Source organism: Pteropus alecto, unplaced genomic scaffold, assembly GCF_000325575.1.
Source record: "Pteropus alecto unplaced genomic scaffold, ASM32557v1 scaffold50, whole genome shotgun sequence".
NCBI classification, from domain to species: domain Eukaryota; kingdom Metazoa; phylum Chordata; class Mammalia; order Chiroptera; family Pteropodidae; genus Pteropus; species Pteropus alecto.
Genome location: NW_006431918.1, coordinates 17839069 through 17857011, shown reverse-complemented (window position 1 = coordinate 17857011; position 17943 = coordinate 17839069). Strand labels below are relative to the sequence as shown.

General features: G+C 36.5%; 1 protein-coding gene across 1 annotated transcript in view; it reads left to right on the top strand.

Annotated features, from left to right (window-relative positions):
* PALLD (palladin, cytoskeletal associated protein) overlaps nucleotides 1–17943 on the top strand; it is a 342018-nt gene that overhangs the window by 128608 nt on the left and 195467 nt on the right. The window contains exons 2-7 of the mRNA XM_006906328.3: nucleotides 165–343; nucleotides 9379–9445; nucleotides 10662–10767; nucleotides 13203–13277; nucleotides 17247–17388; nucleotides 17926–17943. The exon at nucleotides 17926–17943 is cut by the window's right edge and continues 1 nt beyond it. Of these exons, the coding sequence (XP_006906390.1) occupies nucleotides 165–343; nucleotides 9379–9445; nucleotides 10662–10767; nucleotides 13203–13277; nucleotides 17247–17388; nucleotides 17926–17943 (587 nt within the window). The remainder of the gene's footprint in view (nucleotides 1–164; nucleotides 344–9378; nucleotides 9446–10661; nucleotides 10768–13202; nucleotides 13278–17246; nucleotides 17389–17925) is intronic.

Genomic DNA, 17943 nt, shown 5'->3' with positions numbered 1-17943 from the left:
ATGGTTTAAAATGTAGTTTCCCTCAGTAACACAGTTGTTTTTTTTTTTTTTTAACCAAACAAGCATCTTATTACATAGCATCTAGCCTTGTACTTCTTTATTATTTTAAACATCACCATTTCCTTTTTTTCTCTCCTGTCCTTTGACCTCCATGTGGCCTGCAGATGGTTCTGTGAGGGGAGGGAGCTGCACAACACTCCTGATATTCAGATCCGCTCTGAGGGCGGGGACCTCCACACCCTGATCATAGCAGAAGCCTTTGAGGACGACACAGGTCGCTATACCTGTCTGGCTACGAACCCCAGCGGCTCGGATACAACATCTGCTGAGGTGTTTGTTGAAGGTAAGGAGAGATGTGTGGTGAGGGAGTGTGGATGGTCTGACAGCTTGCGTATCAGCAAGGCTTCATTGCGGATGAGCTTTTCCAGTGCAAACAGCATAATGGTGGTGTGATTCAAACCTCATTTCTCCTGAAAACTAAATAAATCGAGCATTTCTGACACTTAGGCATACGTCAACCATGTCTAATGTCAACATTTGTTCCTTTTAATTCAAAACATTTCAGCTACATTAACTTGAATTTACTTAAAATGTAAATTACTCAACTTATTTTTGGTTTTCTGTACTGAATAAATAAAGGGAACATATTGAAATACCATATCCATCAACCAAAGTTACTGCAGATGTCTTAGGAAATCATTCACGAGAATGATTGGGTATTTTTAAATGTTCTTATTTTTATTCTAGAATATTTCCTCTCTTGTTAAACTCTGTTATTCCTGTTTAATGTCCTGTGAACTGAAAATCACTAGGTAAAAAAATTTCAAGAATTATGTTGCCTTAAAGTGGGATAGGCAGAGAGTAGAATATTTCTATTGCTCTGTCAATTCATTTTTGAGAAGACTCAACTTATAGGGAATTAGAAAACTTGATATTAAAGTGTATAGCTTTACATTATTATTGTATTTTGATCAGTACCAGTAATTTAATGTGGAAATGTGTTTTAAGCACTGCTGTGTTCATATTCTTATTGTCCCTAAATCCATAAGTTGATGGTTGCTTTTCAAAACAGTAGAAAATATAGAAAAATGTAGAACATATATAAAAATAAAAATCCTGAGGTCTTCACTACCTTAATCTTCATCTTTTTTACTATTTTTTTTACTGTTTAATACCACCAAATTATTAACGTAGAAGCAAATTATTAACGTATGAACCATTATTTATAGAACTGACAAAAAAAATTTAGTTTTAGAAGTAACTTACCACCAAAAGTGCGTGCCTTCTAATAAAAGCTTCTTCTGCATTGTCTTTGAAGGCAAACGTCTGTGAGCTTCTTGAGGGACCTTGTCCTGTTAATTAAAGCAAGCATTCTGTATATAACAGTACCTAATTACCTACATGAGACTTATAAATATACACATATACATACATAATCATTTAAATGTCACTGTAAGCCTATACAGTATTATTTGTATTCTCTTTTTACAAGCAGCTAAACTGAGACCCAGAGAAGTTAAAGGGACTTGTTCAAAGTTACATAAGGCTTTAAACCCAGGCAGTCTCACTCCTCCAGGGCCCATATGCTTAACACAATGTCACACACACACATCAAAGTGCTAAATTATTAGAAAAAGATTGACAGAGATTTTCAACACTTAATAAGTTAGCCGTAAGCATCAGTCTTGGGTGGGCTGTGTAATAAACTTCTTGAAGTGTTTTAGAATACAATAAAGGGAACTTAAACTTCCATTAAAAACCTGTTCGTTAATGATCAGATTTGTCTCCCAAATCCAAGTTCAAATAGAGCATCTTAAAATTAAACTCTTTGCTTTCATCATTACTAGAAATGTGAATTTTAATGTATATTGCTTAAATACTACAGATGTTAAATGAAATTACATTAGTTTAAGTGATAGTCTATCAACTCAATTTGGCCAGCATTTTTAAGGCCCTACTATATGCCAGATACGCAGGTACAAATATGATTAAGACACAGTTCATGATATCAAGGAGTCCCAATCTAAAAGAGATGAGCACGTTAAAAAAATATATATAAATAAATATTGTAATAAGCGATATAATAGAAATATATAAAGTGTTATAAGGGTACAGATGAACTCAAAGATTAACTATAGGATATATAAGCTAGACTCACTTTTCATATAAAAAAAAGAAAAAATTTCTCTACTTCTGAAACCAGTTTTAGTATCTAAACCTGGCAGACCCAAAACATTCACAACATGGTCTTTAATTTTATTTAATTGAATTTGGTTCTTCTGTGAGAAGCTTCTGAACCACCAGTCCTCTTCTGACTTTAAAATCATCTAGGTAAGCTACTCAGTATGGGAAAAATATACCTCTAGTTCTATCTGCCACATATATTTTGTGCCCTGAAAGTCAACAAAGATACTGGATTTTTTCCAATGCACAGTTTCTCACATGATAACACTGAACTTAATTACCCAACCAGCCATGGGATATCTGTGACTCCAGGTAGGATAAGGAAGCTGGACAGAGCAAGAACAAAGAGCCATTAAGATTCAGTCTCCTATGCCTAATATAAAATGCTTTAGAAACTAGCCCATTGGCCTATGAAATATGGATATTTTTTAAAAATCCTTAGAGATTTCAGTGTATTCTTATCCCTAAGAACTTCAGATAAACGCTTATGCCATTATGACTGAAAGTAAGAAATATTTATATTTACTCATCTAGCACTAAATTAGACTCAGTCATATCACTATTGAATTGTTTCCTGATGCATGTTGTTGTTAATATGTCAGCATGCAGTCATTGGTGGCCTATCAGAAAGCGGGGAGTTTTCTATAGAATTTAAAAATCTAAACAAAGCCTTTCCTGAAAGTTTAACGGCCTACTAGTTGGAAACTGTCTAAATTTTAGTTGTCTCATGCATCAAGTTTTAGAATGATACAGAAGAAATTATAGCTTAAGAACAGTAGCACTTCATTTTTGTGTGGATTACCTCATTTAATCCTTACAAAAATCACCGCCACATATGGTTGAAGAAACCGAAGCTTATAGAGGCTAAGTAGTGCCTAATATCACATCATACTCCCCCCACCGCCTCCACACACACAGTTCAGGATTTCAACACCACACAGTCTGACTCCTGAATCTGCCCTCATAACCACTAAGAGTAAAATGTAGATGAACTCATTACTGGGACAGCTGTAATCCTTACCTTAATCTAGTAGCAAGATTTAGGATCTGAGCACAGCATTCTTGAAGGCACATAATTGAGCCCTCTTTAGTCATGCAGCAGGTATTTACTGAGGGACTGCTGTACGGCAGGCAGTGGCCTACACAGGGGCACATTTGTGAACAGGACAGGCCTGTGTCCTCACTGCACTGACACTCCAGAAGAGGAGGGAGAGTAAACTAGTCAACTCATAAATAATTCCTACACCAGCAAGTGCTGGGAAGAAAATAAAGGTGGCCGATGGGATAGGGTAATCAGGGAGGCCTCCCTGAAGAGTGGGCATTTGATCTGAGACCAGAACCCTGAGAAGAAGCCAATAGGAAGACTGGGAAAAGAGTGCTTCAGACAGCATGACCTAGGTGGGAAGACCAGATGTGTTCATAGACTTTTAAGATCTATTCTATTAGCAACTTTCAAACATATAATACTGTATTATTAACTACAGTCGCCATGCTGTACATTACATGTCTAGGACTTACTTATTTTATAACTGGAGTTTGTACCTTTTGACACCCTGCACCCATTTCACCACCCCTCACAATTCCCCGCAGACCCCCACCCCACCTCTGGCAACTACCAATTGGTTCTCTGCATGAGTTTGGGTTTGTGCTTTTTTTTGTTAATTCAACACATAAGTGAGATCTTATCCTATTTGTCTATCTTTGTCTGACTTATTTCACTTAGCATAATGCCTTCAAAGTCCATCCATGTGATTGTAGATAGCAGAATTTCTTCCTCCTCCTGGCTGAATAATATCCGTGTGTGTGTGTGTGTGTGTGTGTGTGTGTGTGTGTGTGTGTGTGTGTGACATTTTCTTTATCCATTCATCTATTGCTGGACACTTAGGTTATTTCCATGTCTTGGCTATTATAAATATGGCCGTAATGAACATGGGGATCCAGATATGTTTTTCAGTTAGTATTTCGTTCCCTTTGGATAAATACCCAGAGTGGAATTGTTGGATAAGATGATTTTTTTTTTTTTGCAGTTTTCTTTGTTTTCTTGTTTATTTTCACACCAGAATTAATAGAGTATGTTTGTATGCTAATGAAAATAATCCAGGAGAGAAAACATAGATCATGCAGAAGAGAGGGAGAGTAAGACAGAGAACAAAGTCTTTGAAAAGGAAATGGAATCTGGCCCACATGAGTGCTGGGTGGTGAGGGGGGTGGGTACCCTCAAGGGCTAGATGGCGAAGAAATATTCTCAAGAATTTCATGATGTGAATAAGAAATGTAAACATCCGAAATAAATATAGACATCTCAAGTCTCCACCACTGCTCCCCTCCTGATTGCAAAATGGATTCCACAGATGATTATAGCTGTAGGCCCTCCAAGTAGGGGAGAACGGTGGTTCTGAAATGTGGGACGAAAGAAGGCGGATTAAACTGGACCTTGTGGATAAGGATTTGGATTGGATGGAGAGGAGAACAAGGCAGCATTTAAAGATAGGGAAGGGGGCACCAATAATCAAGCTTGATGCATGAGATTCTGTTTGATATTTATTTATAAGCTCTCAGTGCTTCAAATAATCAGATAAAATGTGTACCCCATTTAAGTCACTTTTAGAAGTGTGCTGTGATGTTACGTGAATAGTTGCTCCTGTTGACTCCTCAGGATAAAGCCTCTCTGAGTATTAGGTTTGTTCCTTTTACTGGATTTTGAAAATGCTAAGAGAAGCTGAAGGAGTCTATGCACAGCTTTGGCCATTCTTTCACAATATTCTCTGACCACCTCCATGACCTTAAATAGTCATTCACGGCTCTATAATTCAGTTTCAACATCTCCACGAAGAAAATCAGATTGTTTTAAGGATTGAATAAGTGAGTTCCCTAGAGTGGCACCTGACCATAATGTGCGCTTTCATTACTATTGCAAAAACACATTTTCATTTCTAAAAATCTATAACATATAGGTAAAAAGAAAATATAAAAATTATGTGTAACTTTACTACCCTGTGTCAGTCACTCTTAATATTTTTATCTTTCCAGTCTTTTCCTTATGTGTATGTATTTTACTCTGTATACCCTTTCATACCTTTTTTTTTAAAACATAACTTATTTTTTTTTAAATTGTTGAGGAACCAAGAAGTTAAGTAGTTTGCACAATCATATAACTAGAAAGCAGTGATGACAAGATTTGCACTCATGTTTTTTGAACTTGTTGAATGATAATTATTGTGCTGGTAATTAAAACAACTGAGAAAGAAGGGAGAAAAATGAGTAACACAAATGGAGGGCAGAGTGTATTTAGTTCTTAAATTTTGAAAGGTAAAATGTGCAAAAAGATGAACTCCATGACTAGATTCATTAAAGTCACTCAGGGCTTAATATACACAAACACACACACACACACACACACACACACACACACACACACACACAAAATATATATATATACAAACATGTATACACATAATTTTTTAATGGTCGATATTTGCTTTCAAGAAGACTTCCTATTTCCTAAATTTTAAGCTATATGATTTACATCTAATCTGCTTTCACTCAGAAATTAAAGCTTTTTTAATCAAGGAAGGTAGAGTGAAAAAAAAATAATTAAAACTGATTTCATGAGTATATGGGAAATGGACATTTCGATATATTTCTACTTTACATACCTTTTTGTTGAAATGTTAAAAAATGGAAGTAATAAATATATCCATTAACATTATCCAGTGGAATGATAAAATTATGATAAACCCACACAAATAAATTTGAAGCAGCCACTGAAAATTATAAAGTCCTTGTTTATTTATTGAAATAGGCATTTCCCAATGTATTATGTAGGGAAGGGGCAATAATGGAATAATATTACAGTTTTGTTGTCTTTAAAATATATTAGTTATATATATACATGGGGATATACTCTAAAGTATCTGGGTAGTGGTATGCCAAATGATTTTTTTTCTTTAGTTTTTGCTATCGTACATTTGGTGGGTCTTTTCCTACAAGTACGTTTTCACAATGGAAAGGGAACACTTTTTAAAGTCAAAACAGGAGGCTCATTTTTATGATACTTCCACATGCATGCCATCACTGGAGTGGAGTGAAGATCATTGGCATTTGATTACTTCACTCTGTTGGGAGGCAGTATAGAAATAGTTAGCATTTAGGCAGGTAAATATTTGATGAGCAGATATAGTAATTGCAGGGGCTGGAACGTATGTCTCTTTCAGGTGGGCACCTACATAAAACACTGGAAGTGATGTTTTAATAAATACAGAGAAAAATGTGAATCTGAGACCTGAGTGTTGTTTCCTGACCAGCAGGTGCAAAGCAGGTGACTAAAGGGAGGAGGCGGAAGAGAAGGAGGGAAGGGTCGCCCGGAGGGGAGGGGAGGGAACTTGCTGGCACAGATGGGGAGATTTGATCTGATGCTGTCTGCAAGAGCTGCTGACACCTGAGACAGAAGGTGACATTGAGATTTCACAAGGGATTTGACAGGTATGTGAAACTGGTGAACATATTCAGGGGACAGAACCTTTTTCATCCCTGACCTTTTTTTCCTTTAAAATCAGCTGGAAAAAAAAGGTAGCAAAAAAGAATGAAAAAGACAATGGCTTCCTAAATAGAGATAATCAGAGTTTTGTTTTGTTTTGTTTTTAATGAATTAAATGTTTGGAATCAGATGAAAATACCTCCTTCTCTCCCCATTGTCTGGCCACTTTGAGAGCCACCTTGCCATCCCTCTCCTCCTCCTCAACACTCTCATGATTCTTGGAAAATAGATCTCTCTCAGGTTATCATGACTTTCTGATAACTGAGTCTGCTGGTATTTCTGTTTCCACTGTTCAGCTTCCCCCACCTCCTCATCGTGGTTAAAAGTTTCTCCTTGTCTGTCACCTAATTTAGATGGCTCACTGTTTATTTTGCTCTGTTTTTTCCCCCCTACTCCCTCAGTTCATCCTGCACAGTTAATTTTCCACATCACCACTCTCAGTGCCTAAAGCCCAAACACTTTGGCCCTGGTATTCCAGGTTCTACCCTGTGTTTCTAGACTTACCTCCCATCAGTGTTTCCCCCAACACTCTGCTCTGCTGTCGTTGCACGGTCCACTCCCTGTCCCCAAACAAGCTTTGCCGTTCTCTAGTTCCATCCATTCATTCTGGTGAGAAGTTCAGGCCCTCCACGAGCAAGGCTTGAAACTAAGCTCTGGAGGAATACAGACATGCACTGCACGTGAAAGTCATATGGTATGGGGAAAGTCATGGAGCATGAGTTCAAAAAACACAAGTGCAGATCCCGTCACCACTGCTTTGTAGTTACGTGACCTTATGCAAATTACTTAACCTTTTGGTTCCTCACATTTTTTTCACCTGTAATTGAATATAACTCTCCTGTGAGTGAAGTTCATTATTATAATAATTAAATGCTATAAACTGCCTAGCAGACTGTCAGGCAAATAGTAAGTACTCAAAAATCGGTAGTTCCCTTTCTTAACACCACTTGAGTTCTCAAAGAACTTATAATTTTCTAGCAGATGCAATATCATAAGTGATGTGAGTAGTATAAACAAGAGTGTTTATACTACGGAGAAGACAGAGCCCAGAAAAGTGACTGGGCTGATCTCAAAAGATAGACTATCTGGAGTTTCCCGCCAGAGTGAATAATATAACTAAAGTTCCCATGATGAGAAAAGATCCAGAAGGGAAAGCCCTTACCGACTTTGGATCTTTATTTGAAGTCTCCATCTTGGTGGAGCCTTCCTTACCGTCTTACTGAAAATTGTATCCCGCTGCATTCCCATTGCTCCCAGCACTGTGTTTTTCCATGTCACTCACCACCATATCATGTATTCATTTACCTCGTCTGTTGTCTGTGTTCTCAAAAGAATGTAATCTCCGCAGAGGTAGAGGTGTGTGTGTGTGCTTCACTGCTGTGTTCCCATTACCCAGCGGAGTATACACCAGGGAGTATGTTTAACGCTCTGGATTAGGGTTATGGGATGTAGAAGGGCAGGAGGTTCTAGAAGACAGGAAAGTTAATCTGCCATGGGTTGAAGACAAATTTGATAGAAGATAAGACTCTATTGTGGTAGTCCAGGACCTAGGTGAAGAAAGCCTGCACTAAGTGGTAGTTATAGAACTAAATAGGAAGGGACAGCGAACATTCCAGCAGAGTTACTTAAACATGACTGTCAACATCAATAAAAGGTTGGAAAAACACAGTATAGTCACAGAAAGGAACACTAGGCAGCCATCCAAGAGAATTAAGTATCCATGTATATTCTAAATGTATTGATAGGCAAAAATAACTAATTGAAAAGAGTATATATAGTGTGATTCCATTTGTATAAGTATGTACATAAGTATGTGTATGTTGATACATTAAATTTACCTGAAAAATGCATACCAGACTGTTAACATATGCCGAATGGCATCAGGAAAGGTATCCACTGATCTTTGCTATTCTATCACACAATTCTGTGCTATTTGGTTACTTTTCTGTAAGCAAGTATTTTAAATTAGAGCATTTTAAATAGATAATTTAATTACCACAAGTTAACTATGCCTCATAAAAGAAATATCAAGAATATACTCCTAATCATCACAGTTATCTTAAATGTCATCTAAAATCTCTTGTCACAAAATACGTGAGCATTAAAATGTAAGTGTAATTTGCTTGTTAACTAAAAATCTGACCCTTAATTCAAAAACCGTAATGAGGCAAATGAATGTGGGAGGCGTGATCCAAAATCAGAGACTCTTATTCAAGAATGAAGCCACCCACTATCATGTTCTAGTTTATCAAAAAGTCAGAAAGCATTTCCTAATCAATGAGTAACGAAGACATTAATAAGCCACACCATGTAATCTCCTAGGAAGAGTTCAAAGTTTAAAACCATGGATGTTTTATACATACACACACATTTATTTCATAGTTTATAAGTCATTTAAGCATATGGTTGTGATGACTAAAGTGATAAAAATGAAACTAATAATAAATCTGGCATTAAAAACATGTTGCTTTGAAGAAAGTTTTTCATGGTAGTTCTTTTTTTAATATGATTTTCTGAAGATACACTCCAAGTAAAAATGATCTGAACCATTCTCTATTTCAGAAAAAGACTTTACATGTTATTCTTTAAAGATGAGCATTACTCTTTGATGTAATTATAGATTCTACTTACATTTTTATTATTTTTAACTCTCTCAGGTGCCAGTTCAACAGATTCTGACAGTGAAAATATAGCTTTCAAATCAAAACCTGGAGCTATGCCACAGTAAGTACCTATGATTCCATCAGTTATATAGCAAAGAATGTCAGAATTGTTGGGATAGGAAGACGTGCATGTTGTGCTTTGAAGGAAAATGTCGACCATTGTCAATCAAAGATCAAATACTTGAACTTGGAACACAGTTTTTAACTTATGAGTTTGAACTTTGAAGTCTGCATTTCTCATCGCTTTGCCACTCTCTAACCATATTCAGTGTTAATTTCAAAGACAACTGACTGGTTATAAATGTGTAAAACATTTGTATAAATATTCATCACATTGAGAGAAAATTTGTTAAATCACTACTAAAATGTAAATGAGGATCAATTTATTTATACAAATTGGAAAAATATCTCATTAGGCCAGAAATGGGTTTCTATTTGGATAAAGTCTATTTCCAATTAGATCTGGTCTTGAAAATTTATCAAAACTTTTTCCTACAAGAACATGGATTATTAGTAAAATATTAATATCTTAATACTTTGCCAAAATCAAATAAAATCTGCCAGAATTTTGTAGAAAACCATGAATTTTGAGTCTGTGTCACTAAGTTCCTTTGATCTGCCAGTATGTACATAACAGTTATATCCATTCAGCATCAATTAATCACCAAGTATTAATGCTGAAGGGACCTTGATAAAATCATATATGTACTCTACCACCTCTCGTTTTAGATAAGGATGTCGTTTAGCGAAGTTGCGTGACTTCATGAGTACACAGCCAGCGATTAAGCAAAACTAGGCCTCGAAACCAACTCCCCTTAACCTTTCTTTACACTTCACTAACTTTTATGAACTAAGAAAAGACAAAAATTCTAAGACACTCTCAACTTAACAAAATTAGAAGCCAGAACAAAGAACAGCTGCTACACTTAAAATAGACAACCAAAACTTTGAATTAAATATAGGGTCCTAACCCTAAAGATTTCAAATATCTGCTTACTGCTAAAGAGTGGACTTTTTCTAAACATTTTCTTTTCTCTTAGAATTTTCAAATTCAGTACTTTAGGTTCTCTGATAATAACTGAGTTATATACAGCTACTTTTGTCCATGCGTTTATTTTGCTAATATCTATTAGGTCCTTTCTATGCATTTCTGAAGCACTTACAGTGAAGTGGATTAAGTACACACACCAAAACTGGGCTAATCGGTGGAAATGTTTTAAAGAATAATTCCTGTTTTAAAAAAATTGCCGCTGAACACTTGCCTCCCTATTTTCCAGAGCTCAAAAGAAAACAACTTCAGTTTCCCTGACAATAGGATCATCGTCTCCAAAGACAGGTGTGACAACAGCTGTGATTCAGCCATTATCTGTCCCTGTTCAACAAGTAAGTGTGCCTTGGACCAGTGCCCACGAGGAGTCGAACTGATTAGCAAACTTCTTGGTTTAAAGAATATAGTTTTGATTTTAAAAAGTCTAAAGAATATATCTTTAATTTTAACTAGTTAACACCCTTGAAATTGTTTCTGAGTGAAAACACAACTGGGAGAAAAGAAAATGATAGATAAAGTCCTCCTTTTAATCCATTAAAAGTAACCTTTAATCGAAGCCACACCACCAATTAGTCATCATGTGCTTTTCCATTGGGAACTTCCCTTTCTAACATCCAACAGTCTGACAGGATGGTATCTGATTTAGCTATGAGGATTTGATGATTCTTCTACATTTGTGCTATCTTCCATTTAGCCACATTTATTAGTTGTTTAAACAAATGGGAAGACAAGAGAAGTTCACATACCAACAAAAGTTTTCTCATCCTCTAAGCGCTAAGCAGGTAATAAGAAAAAAAATTCAATTTTTTTTTTTTACTTCACCATGCATTTTTATATTGCTTTTGTTTCATTGTAAGACTGCTTTATCCAAGAAAGTACCATGCAAACTACTGGAAACAAATAGTAATGATTTTACTTTGCAGACACAAGCAATGTGAAATTTATTTTTAAGTAAAAATTATTATCTAAATGTCTCTAACTCAGATATGTTACTTTGCCTTTCTGCTATGGTGAGTATTTTTAATTACAACACTCACAAACTTTCCCCTAATACTTTTGAATTGTAAACCCATTCTTAACTCATAACGGTGGTAAGTACGTTTTGTGAGCATCACCATTCCCTGTATCTGTTGAGCATTCATAGGTATTTTAGTAATTATAATGTGTACCATATACTTCGTGGTATGTGGAATATGCAAACTGTAGAGAAGACACTCGAGTTCATAAACAAGAAAAGAACCAACCAGTTAAGTTATTCGCAAATGTCATATATCATAGATATTTCCTTTAAGCTCTTAAGCTAGAATGGAATTTATCGAATTTTTCTGGTTCATTTTGTGTTTAATATTTAATTACTGATAAGCATTGAATGAATGCTGAGCACTGTGCTTGGCATTTCATGGCAGAAAAAAAAAATTCATGTTACCAGCTTCTTTTTCAAAGAGTTTATAAACTATGCATGGGAAACAGGAAATATACACACAAAACAGTTCTTGAATCTGATAAAATATTAAGGTGTAACACAGAAGCCTAAAAGCATCTAAATATATAAGTACCATAATGTAAATAATACGTTTTAAAATGGTTTAAATTTTTACAGAAACACTTAATGGAAGGTAATATATCCCACTTGTATAGTTGGGAAAATAAAGTGCTCAGAGAAACAACATTGCTTTATTATAGGCAAGGTGACATAAAGGTTAACGCCTCAATCATACTGCCTCAGTTTGAATCCCAGCTCTATCAATAACTAAGGGACCTTGAGCAAGTGATATACCTCTCTGTGCCTAGTTTCTTCATCTGTAAGATGAAGATAATACCATCTATCTCACAGGATTCTCATGAGGATTCAGTGAGTTAATCTCCATATGATACTTAGAACAGTTTCTGGTACAGACTAAATACTATAGGAGCGTTCACATATTCTTTGGACATAAGACAGTGAAAAGTGAGACTTGGACCTCCTGAATAACAAGCCTATAAAAAAAAAGTCTTACAAGGTTAATGAATAAGGCCCATTACCATCCTAGCATCTCTACAACTCTGCCAACATTTTTTGATTAAGTCCTGTGGCATAGTTAGACAAGTAATATAAGATCACCATTATCTTAGGTTAAAAAACTAGTAATTGCTCATATAGAAGTGAATAAATCTTGAGTGTTCGAAAGTAAATCTTCGTACACAAAGAAATATTTTCCATTTACTACTCTGAAATCCTTATATTTTTCCAGACATGAGTGCCATTCAGTAAATGTTTCAGCACCTTTGTTTTTTGCACATCAGGAAAAAAATTTATTCCTTTTTTCTTCATTTCCTATAATTCCTATATGAAAAAAGAGTACACGTTAAAGATAAGATACCTAGATGTTTGATAATTTACCCTCCACTATCAGTAACTTGTGCTTTTTATTCAACAAATCCAGACTGTGTTTAAAAAAACAAAACAATGTCTGTGAGAGCTTTTAAAAAGACTCCTGTGGAAATCCCACACACAGAAATCCATTTGGTAATAGTATTTAAAAGCTCACGGATCCCTAAGGAACCAGGAACTTCTACCTTGAATATCCTTTTGAATAGAGAAGAGTAACAGATGTGAAATGAGGAAGCAGACAATGTCTGTGCTGTAAGAGTAGATCAGCAAAATGATATATGGAGATCCTTTCATTCACTCATTCATGTGGAGCAATCTTAATAATGAAAGGTTTCTTTAGCCCATCTTTTCAGCAATTTATATATTTAGAATTTGATCCATGTGTCTCTGCTTTTTCAGGTTCACAGTCCAACCTCGTATCTGTGCAGACCTGATGGAACCACTTCTGCCTACTTTCCTCCTGTTTTTACAAAGGTCTGACATCTGCAAGTCTCATTCTCTGTTTGCTTTCATGCATAAATTCCATTCACATGTGGCTTCGTGTAGTAGCCTTTAAAAATTAAAACAGATCAGTAGACTGGTGATCACAGTTACCTTTGGGACTAAGTAGATATTCATTGAATGATTACTGTGCAAGTATAATCTTATGAAGGTTCTGAGACGTGTGAGCGTGGCCAGTGACCTGATAGAGCTCAAAATAAGGTACAAAAGCCAAGGTAGTTAGGGGAAAAAAGACAAAATTCTACATAGGGTATTGCTCGGAACTGGTAAGTTTTATAAAAATTAAAAAAAAAAAAAAGCTAATTTTCCATTTGTTCTAAGTTGGTGTTTTATACTGCCAGGTTGAATGAAATCCATTTCGTTGGTCAGCTGCTAAATTCAGAAATGGTTCCATTTGGCATTTCTTCTCCCGCTCCTTTTTTGGAGAAAATTATAAAACTTGATTTATCTGTGACTTTTTAAATGTCTTTCAGTAAAGATATATAATGCCTATGGACTGGTAGACTGTAAAGAAGTCATGACTCTTAGTTGAATTTAATGCAAATCTAGCTAAAATTCCAGCGGGTTTCTTGTTTTCATTTTTTTGATATTGAACTTGGTAATTTGATTCTAAAAGTTTAGTGGAACAAAAAATGGCTAAGAACAGCTGAGGCACTCCTAAAGAAAAATAGAATGGTTTTAGGGAAAGGATGGGATTTGTCCTCTGAGATAAAGATTTTCTAAAGGTATAGTATGAAGATAGTATGGAGCTGACACAAGGCTAGAAATTGACAAGTAACCAGAATAGAGCCCACAAACCACTGGGTAAAGAATGATTTTTTTTAGCAGAAGTGAAATATATTAAATTAGACTCCTACCTCACACTTTTCAACAAAAATTAATTCTAAGTAAACTAAAGACAAACAGGACAAACAAATCTATAAAACATCTGTGAGGCAAATGAGTAGAGCATCTTAATTATGTAGAGAACGATTTTTTTTCTCCTAAGCCAGCCTGTACTCAGCTTTATTAAAGATCTTTCCATAAATAGCATTTACTATAAGACACAAGCAACTAATGACAGTAGTTGGCAATAACTTTGAAAGTCCCATCCTGGATAAACTACCAAAAAAAAAAAAAAGGTCATGTAAAAAGCCAACCAAAACCAATATCACTGTAATGACCAGTGAAGTCGACCTTTGATGCTAGAACGGAAAATGTTTGCAGAGGGGTGGACACTTCCCATTTATATGTAGTTTAAGAAATTTTCACAAGCATCTTCTCAAGACCATCACCAGAAAGTCTGTGTTACCTGATGTGTTATTGCCCAGGACACAGGTGATTTTGGGGATACCAGGGCCCAACATACCTCTTGGTTTAAGCAAATAAAGCCCATGCTGGAGGCATCAGGGGAGGAAAAGAGGATGTAAGATTTTTCTTTCCCTCCCCACAGGGCTTCACCACGGTGGCCTGGTATGTGGAAATGTTACAGGATTCCTCCCGGGCACCAGGAGAAATCCTCAAGCACTAGACACAAAACTGTGGTTCGTCCACCGCAGTCCAGCTCCTAAGATGTAGGCATTCTATGCAGCATTCTGTGTAGCTTAGTAAAAAGAAATGTAAAACAAAATTCTACACTATTAAGGTTGATTTTAAAAAAAAAAAACTCACACTGTTTAGTGGTGAAAGCCCAGCACCTCCACTGCCCGTGTCCGGACTATGGCATGTCTGTTTTCTGCAGGGTTGTTTCCTTCCTTGCTTGCGTCTGCTCTTCCTTTCCTTTCCTCTTTTTCCCTTTGGGCAGTTCCTATCCCCATTTTGCAGGGTTCTTTGTGGACCTGGGCTTTGTTTACTGGAGGGGCAGTTTTAGGAAATAAATCTGCCGATCTCCGTAACTCAGCCTAGCCTTTGCCTTGTCTGCCTTAGCAGCATCTTTGGCCTTTCTCTTGGGTATAATGATTGACAATGGATGGCAGGTAGGCTTTGCCAGTTCAAGGGGTAATTCCATCTATTTTCTGGTACTGCTCTGGGAAAGATTTTCAGGTTTCACAGCTGGTCAGAGCCACAGCCAGTGCCTCTACCTTCCAGCTTAGCAGGGGCAGCAGAACTGGTGTGGTCCGTGGGGCTGGGAGTAGTAGGGATGCACAAGGCCGGGAGAGCAGCTAGGTCCATGTCGCATTTCTTCCCAAGTAGTTAGACCCCTCCAAGGAATCACAATATTATTTGGACTTGATGTATGTCAGGAGATGCCCTTATATGGACCCTAAAATACTCAGGGGTTCCAAATCCTACCCTAAATGGATGATCCAGATTGCCGAGTGTGGCCTCTGAAGGTTGCCTCTCTGTGCCCTTCAAGACTCCTCTTTATGTTCCTGCAAGTTCTCCCAATGGCTAACTATGTTTAGCTGTGACTTTCGCCAAGGTAAAGTTTGCTACAGAAAGAGCCAGATTATAATCCTGGAATAATATGGAGTTTTTACTGCTTAAAGTCCTCGGCATCTACCCGTTTCCTGCCTTGCTGACTTTCTAATGTTTGAACAAAACGCATAACTCTAGGAATAAATCAGAGTCTCTTTGGTGCCCGTAAGCTCAAACATGGAAAATATTTGTGTACCGCTTGTAATCTACCATGAATGGCTTCCTGGACAAGCGTGGAGGTGTTTAATAATTAATCCACACAGGCTGGGTTCCTGAGCGACACTTTTTCTGGTATGATCTACTAAATTAGCTCTTTCTGGACCCAATCAGAAACTAAACGTCAATTTAAAACCAGAAGTTATCTACATTTAAAGATAAGGAGAAATAATGCAAACAGAAGTAGTTAATAATCTTAACATTTTCATTTGAAGAAATTCTTAACCACCAAAATTCTTATCAAATGCCTTCTCAGACTTCACATTAGACTTTTACAGTTCTTTTGCCATCACCATCAACCTTTAGAATTTCCACAGAGCACCAAAGACCACAGGATTTGTTTTTTCCAGCACAACACTGTTGTCTTTTCAGAGAATTTAAAACAACTAAAAAACCCCCACACACTTCCTAATGCGAATTTGTTTGCTTTTGATCTATTCATACGTGAATTACTTTATTATAATTTAAAGAGTTCTGCATACCCTATTATCAGATCTAATATTCTATAGTCAAAAGTTCAAATAGTCAAAAAGTTTAAGGAGGCTTCATGGCTAAGTAATCGTGGAGGAGGAAGGTAGAGAGGGGACATATATAAGAGAACTATTAATCTTTTGATATTTAATAACAAATGTAAAAGTTGTACCTCTTTGCATCTATGAAGTCAAATTAATTTCTGATCTGTTGGATTGTAAAAATTTATTGGTCTGGAGTTGGAGCGGATGGAGGAGCATAAGGGGTAACAGGGAGGAGGAAATGAAGGCCAAGAAGAGAGAAGTGCTGCATGTTTTATCTTACGCAGAACCTCAAAATGAGAAAATATCAAACCCTTTATCTTCATAAACCTGACACAGGGAAGTAGTTGGGCAGAAGTGGATGTGAGGGGAATACATGAAAAGGCTGGAGCGTGTGAAAACAAGTGTGTATGTCTTTTTTTTTTTTCTTCCTATCTGGTTTTCATAGGAATCTACATTCGTACAGTGTGTATTTGTTTTAAGAAGTTTGCATTCCAACAGCTTACTCTTAAACATAGATAAAGAAAGGTAACAGTTGTTACCGTAAAATCGCATAACTATGAAAGAATCAATAAATTAACAGCCCCGTAATTTCTACAGGCCCAGTGGTAAACCTGACTAATTTCATTACACGGAGATTATGAAATGCTGACAGTCAGTGGATTTAAAGGTGTTTATCTGTACCTGAGTTAGTGGTAATTCTTTTATGATACAAGTTTTGCATTTTTCCTCTAAAATTTGAAAGTCCTATTCTTTGCTGCGAAATTGTGTAAGAACACACAGAAGTCTGATGGTCAGTATTGTCCTTGAATTTCAGGAACTGCAAAACATTGCAGCATCAGAGGGCCAGGTGGTGGTTCTGGAGTGTCGGGTACGAGGGGCACCCCCTTTGCAGGTCAAGTGGTTCCGACAAGGGAGTGAAATCCAGGATTCTCCCGACTTCAGAATTCTACAGAAAAGTAAGGAGAGGTGCCCATTTTCTCAAATCTAACCATTGTCTTCTCTCAAGTGTCAGAAAAACCAGGAAGGGTTGAGTCATTCAAATGAATTGCTTTCTGTTTTTAAAGAGAGGTGAGAAGAGATAATCTGCAATTGACAAGGGTTTAAGTAAGTTAAAGCTGGGGTGCTCCCTTGTGGAGCCCTTTGAAACTCTCATGAAAGTTATATGTTCTTTCTTTAGAAAAAAAATGCATATACGCATTTGAAATGAAAGTTGGGCAAATGATTTTAAGAGGCCCATGAGCCTCCTGTAAGGCTTTCTATGAACTGCAGTTATTAAATAACTTTCTAGTGTAAGCCATTACTGGAATTTGTTTCTGTATTCATAACAACATAAATTGGTCTACTGTCACGTTTTGTCTGTGGTATTCTGGAGTTTACCTATAACCTTTCTGCAGATATGTCCTAGACAAGGTAATGGGAAAAGATAGGTAAGTTTATTAATGGAACTCCATTCTAATACTGTTTTTTACTTTTTTTTCTCATATGGCAAACAGAACCTAGATCTACAGCTG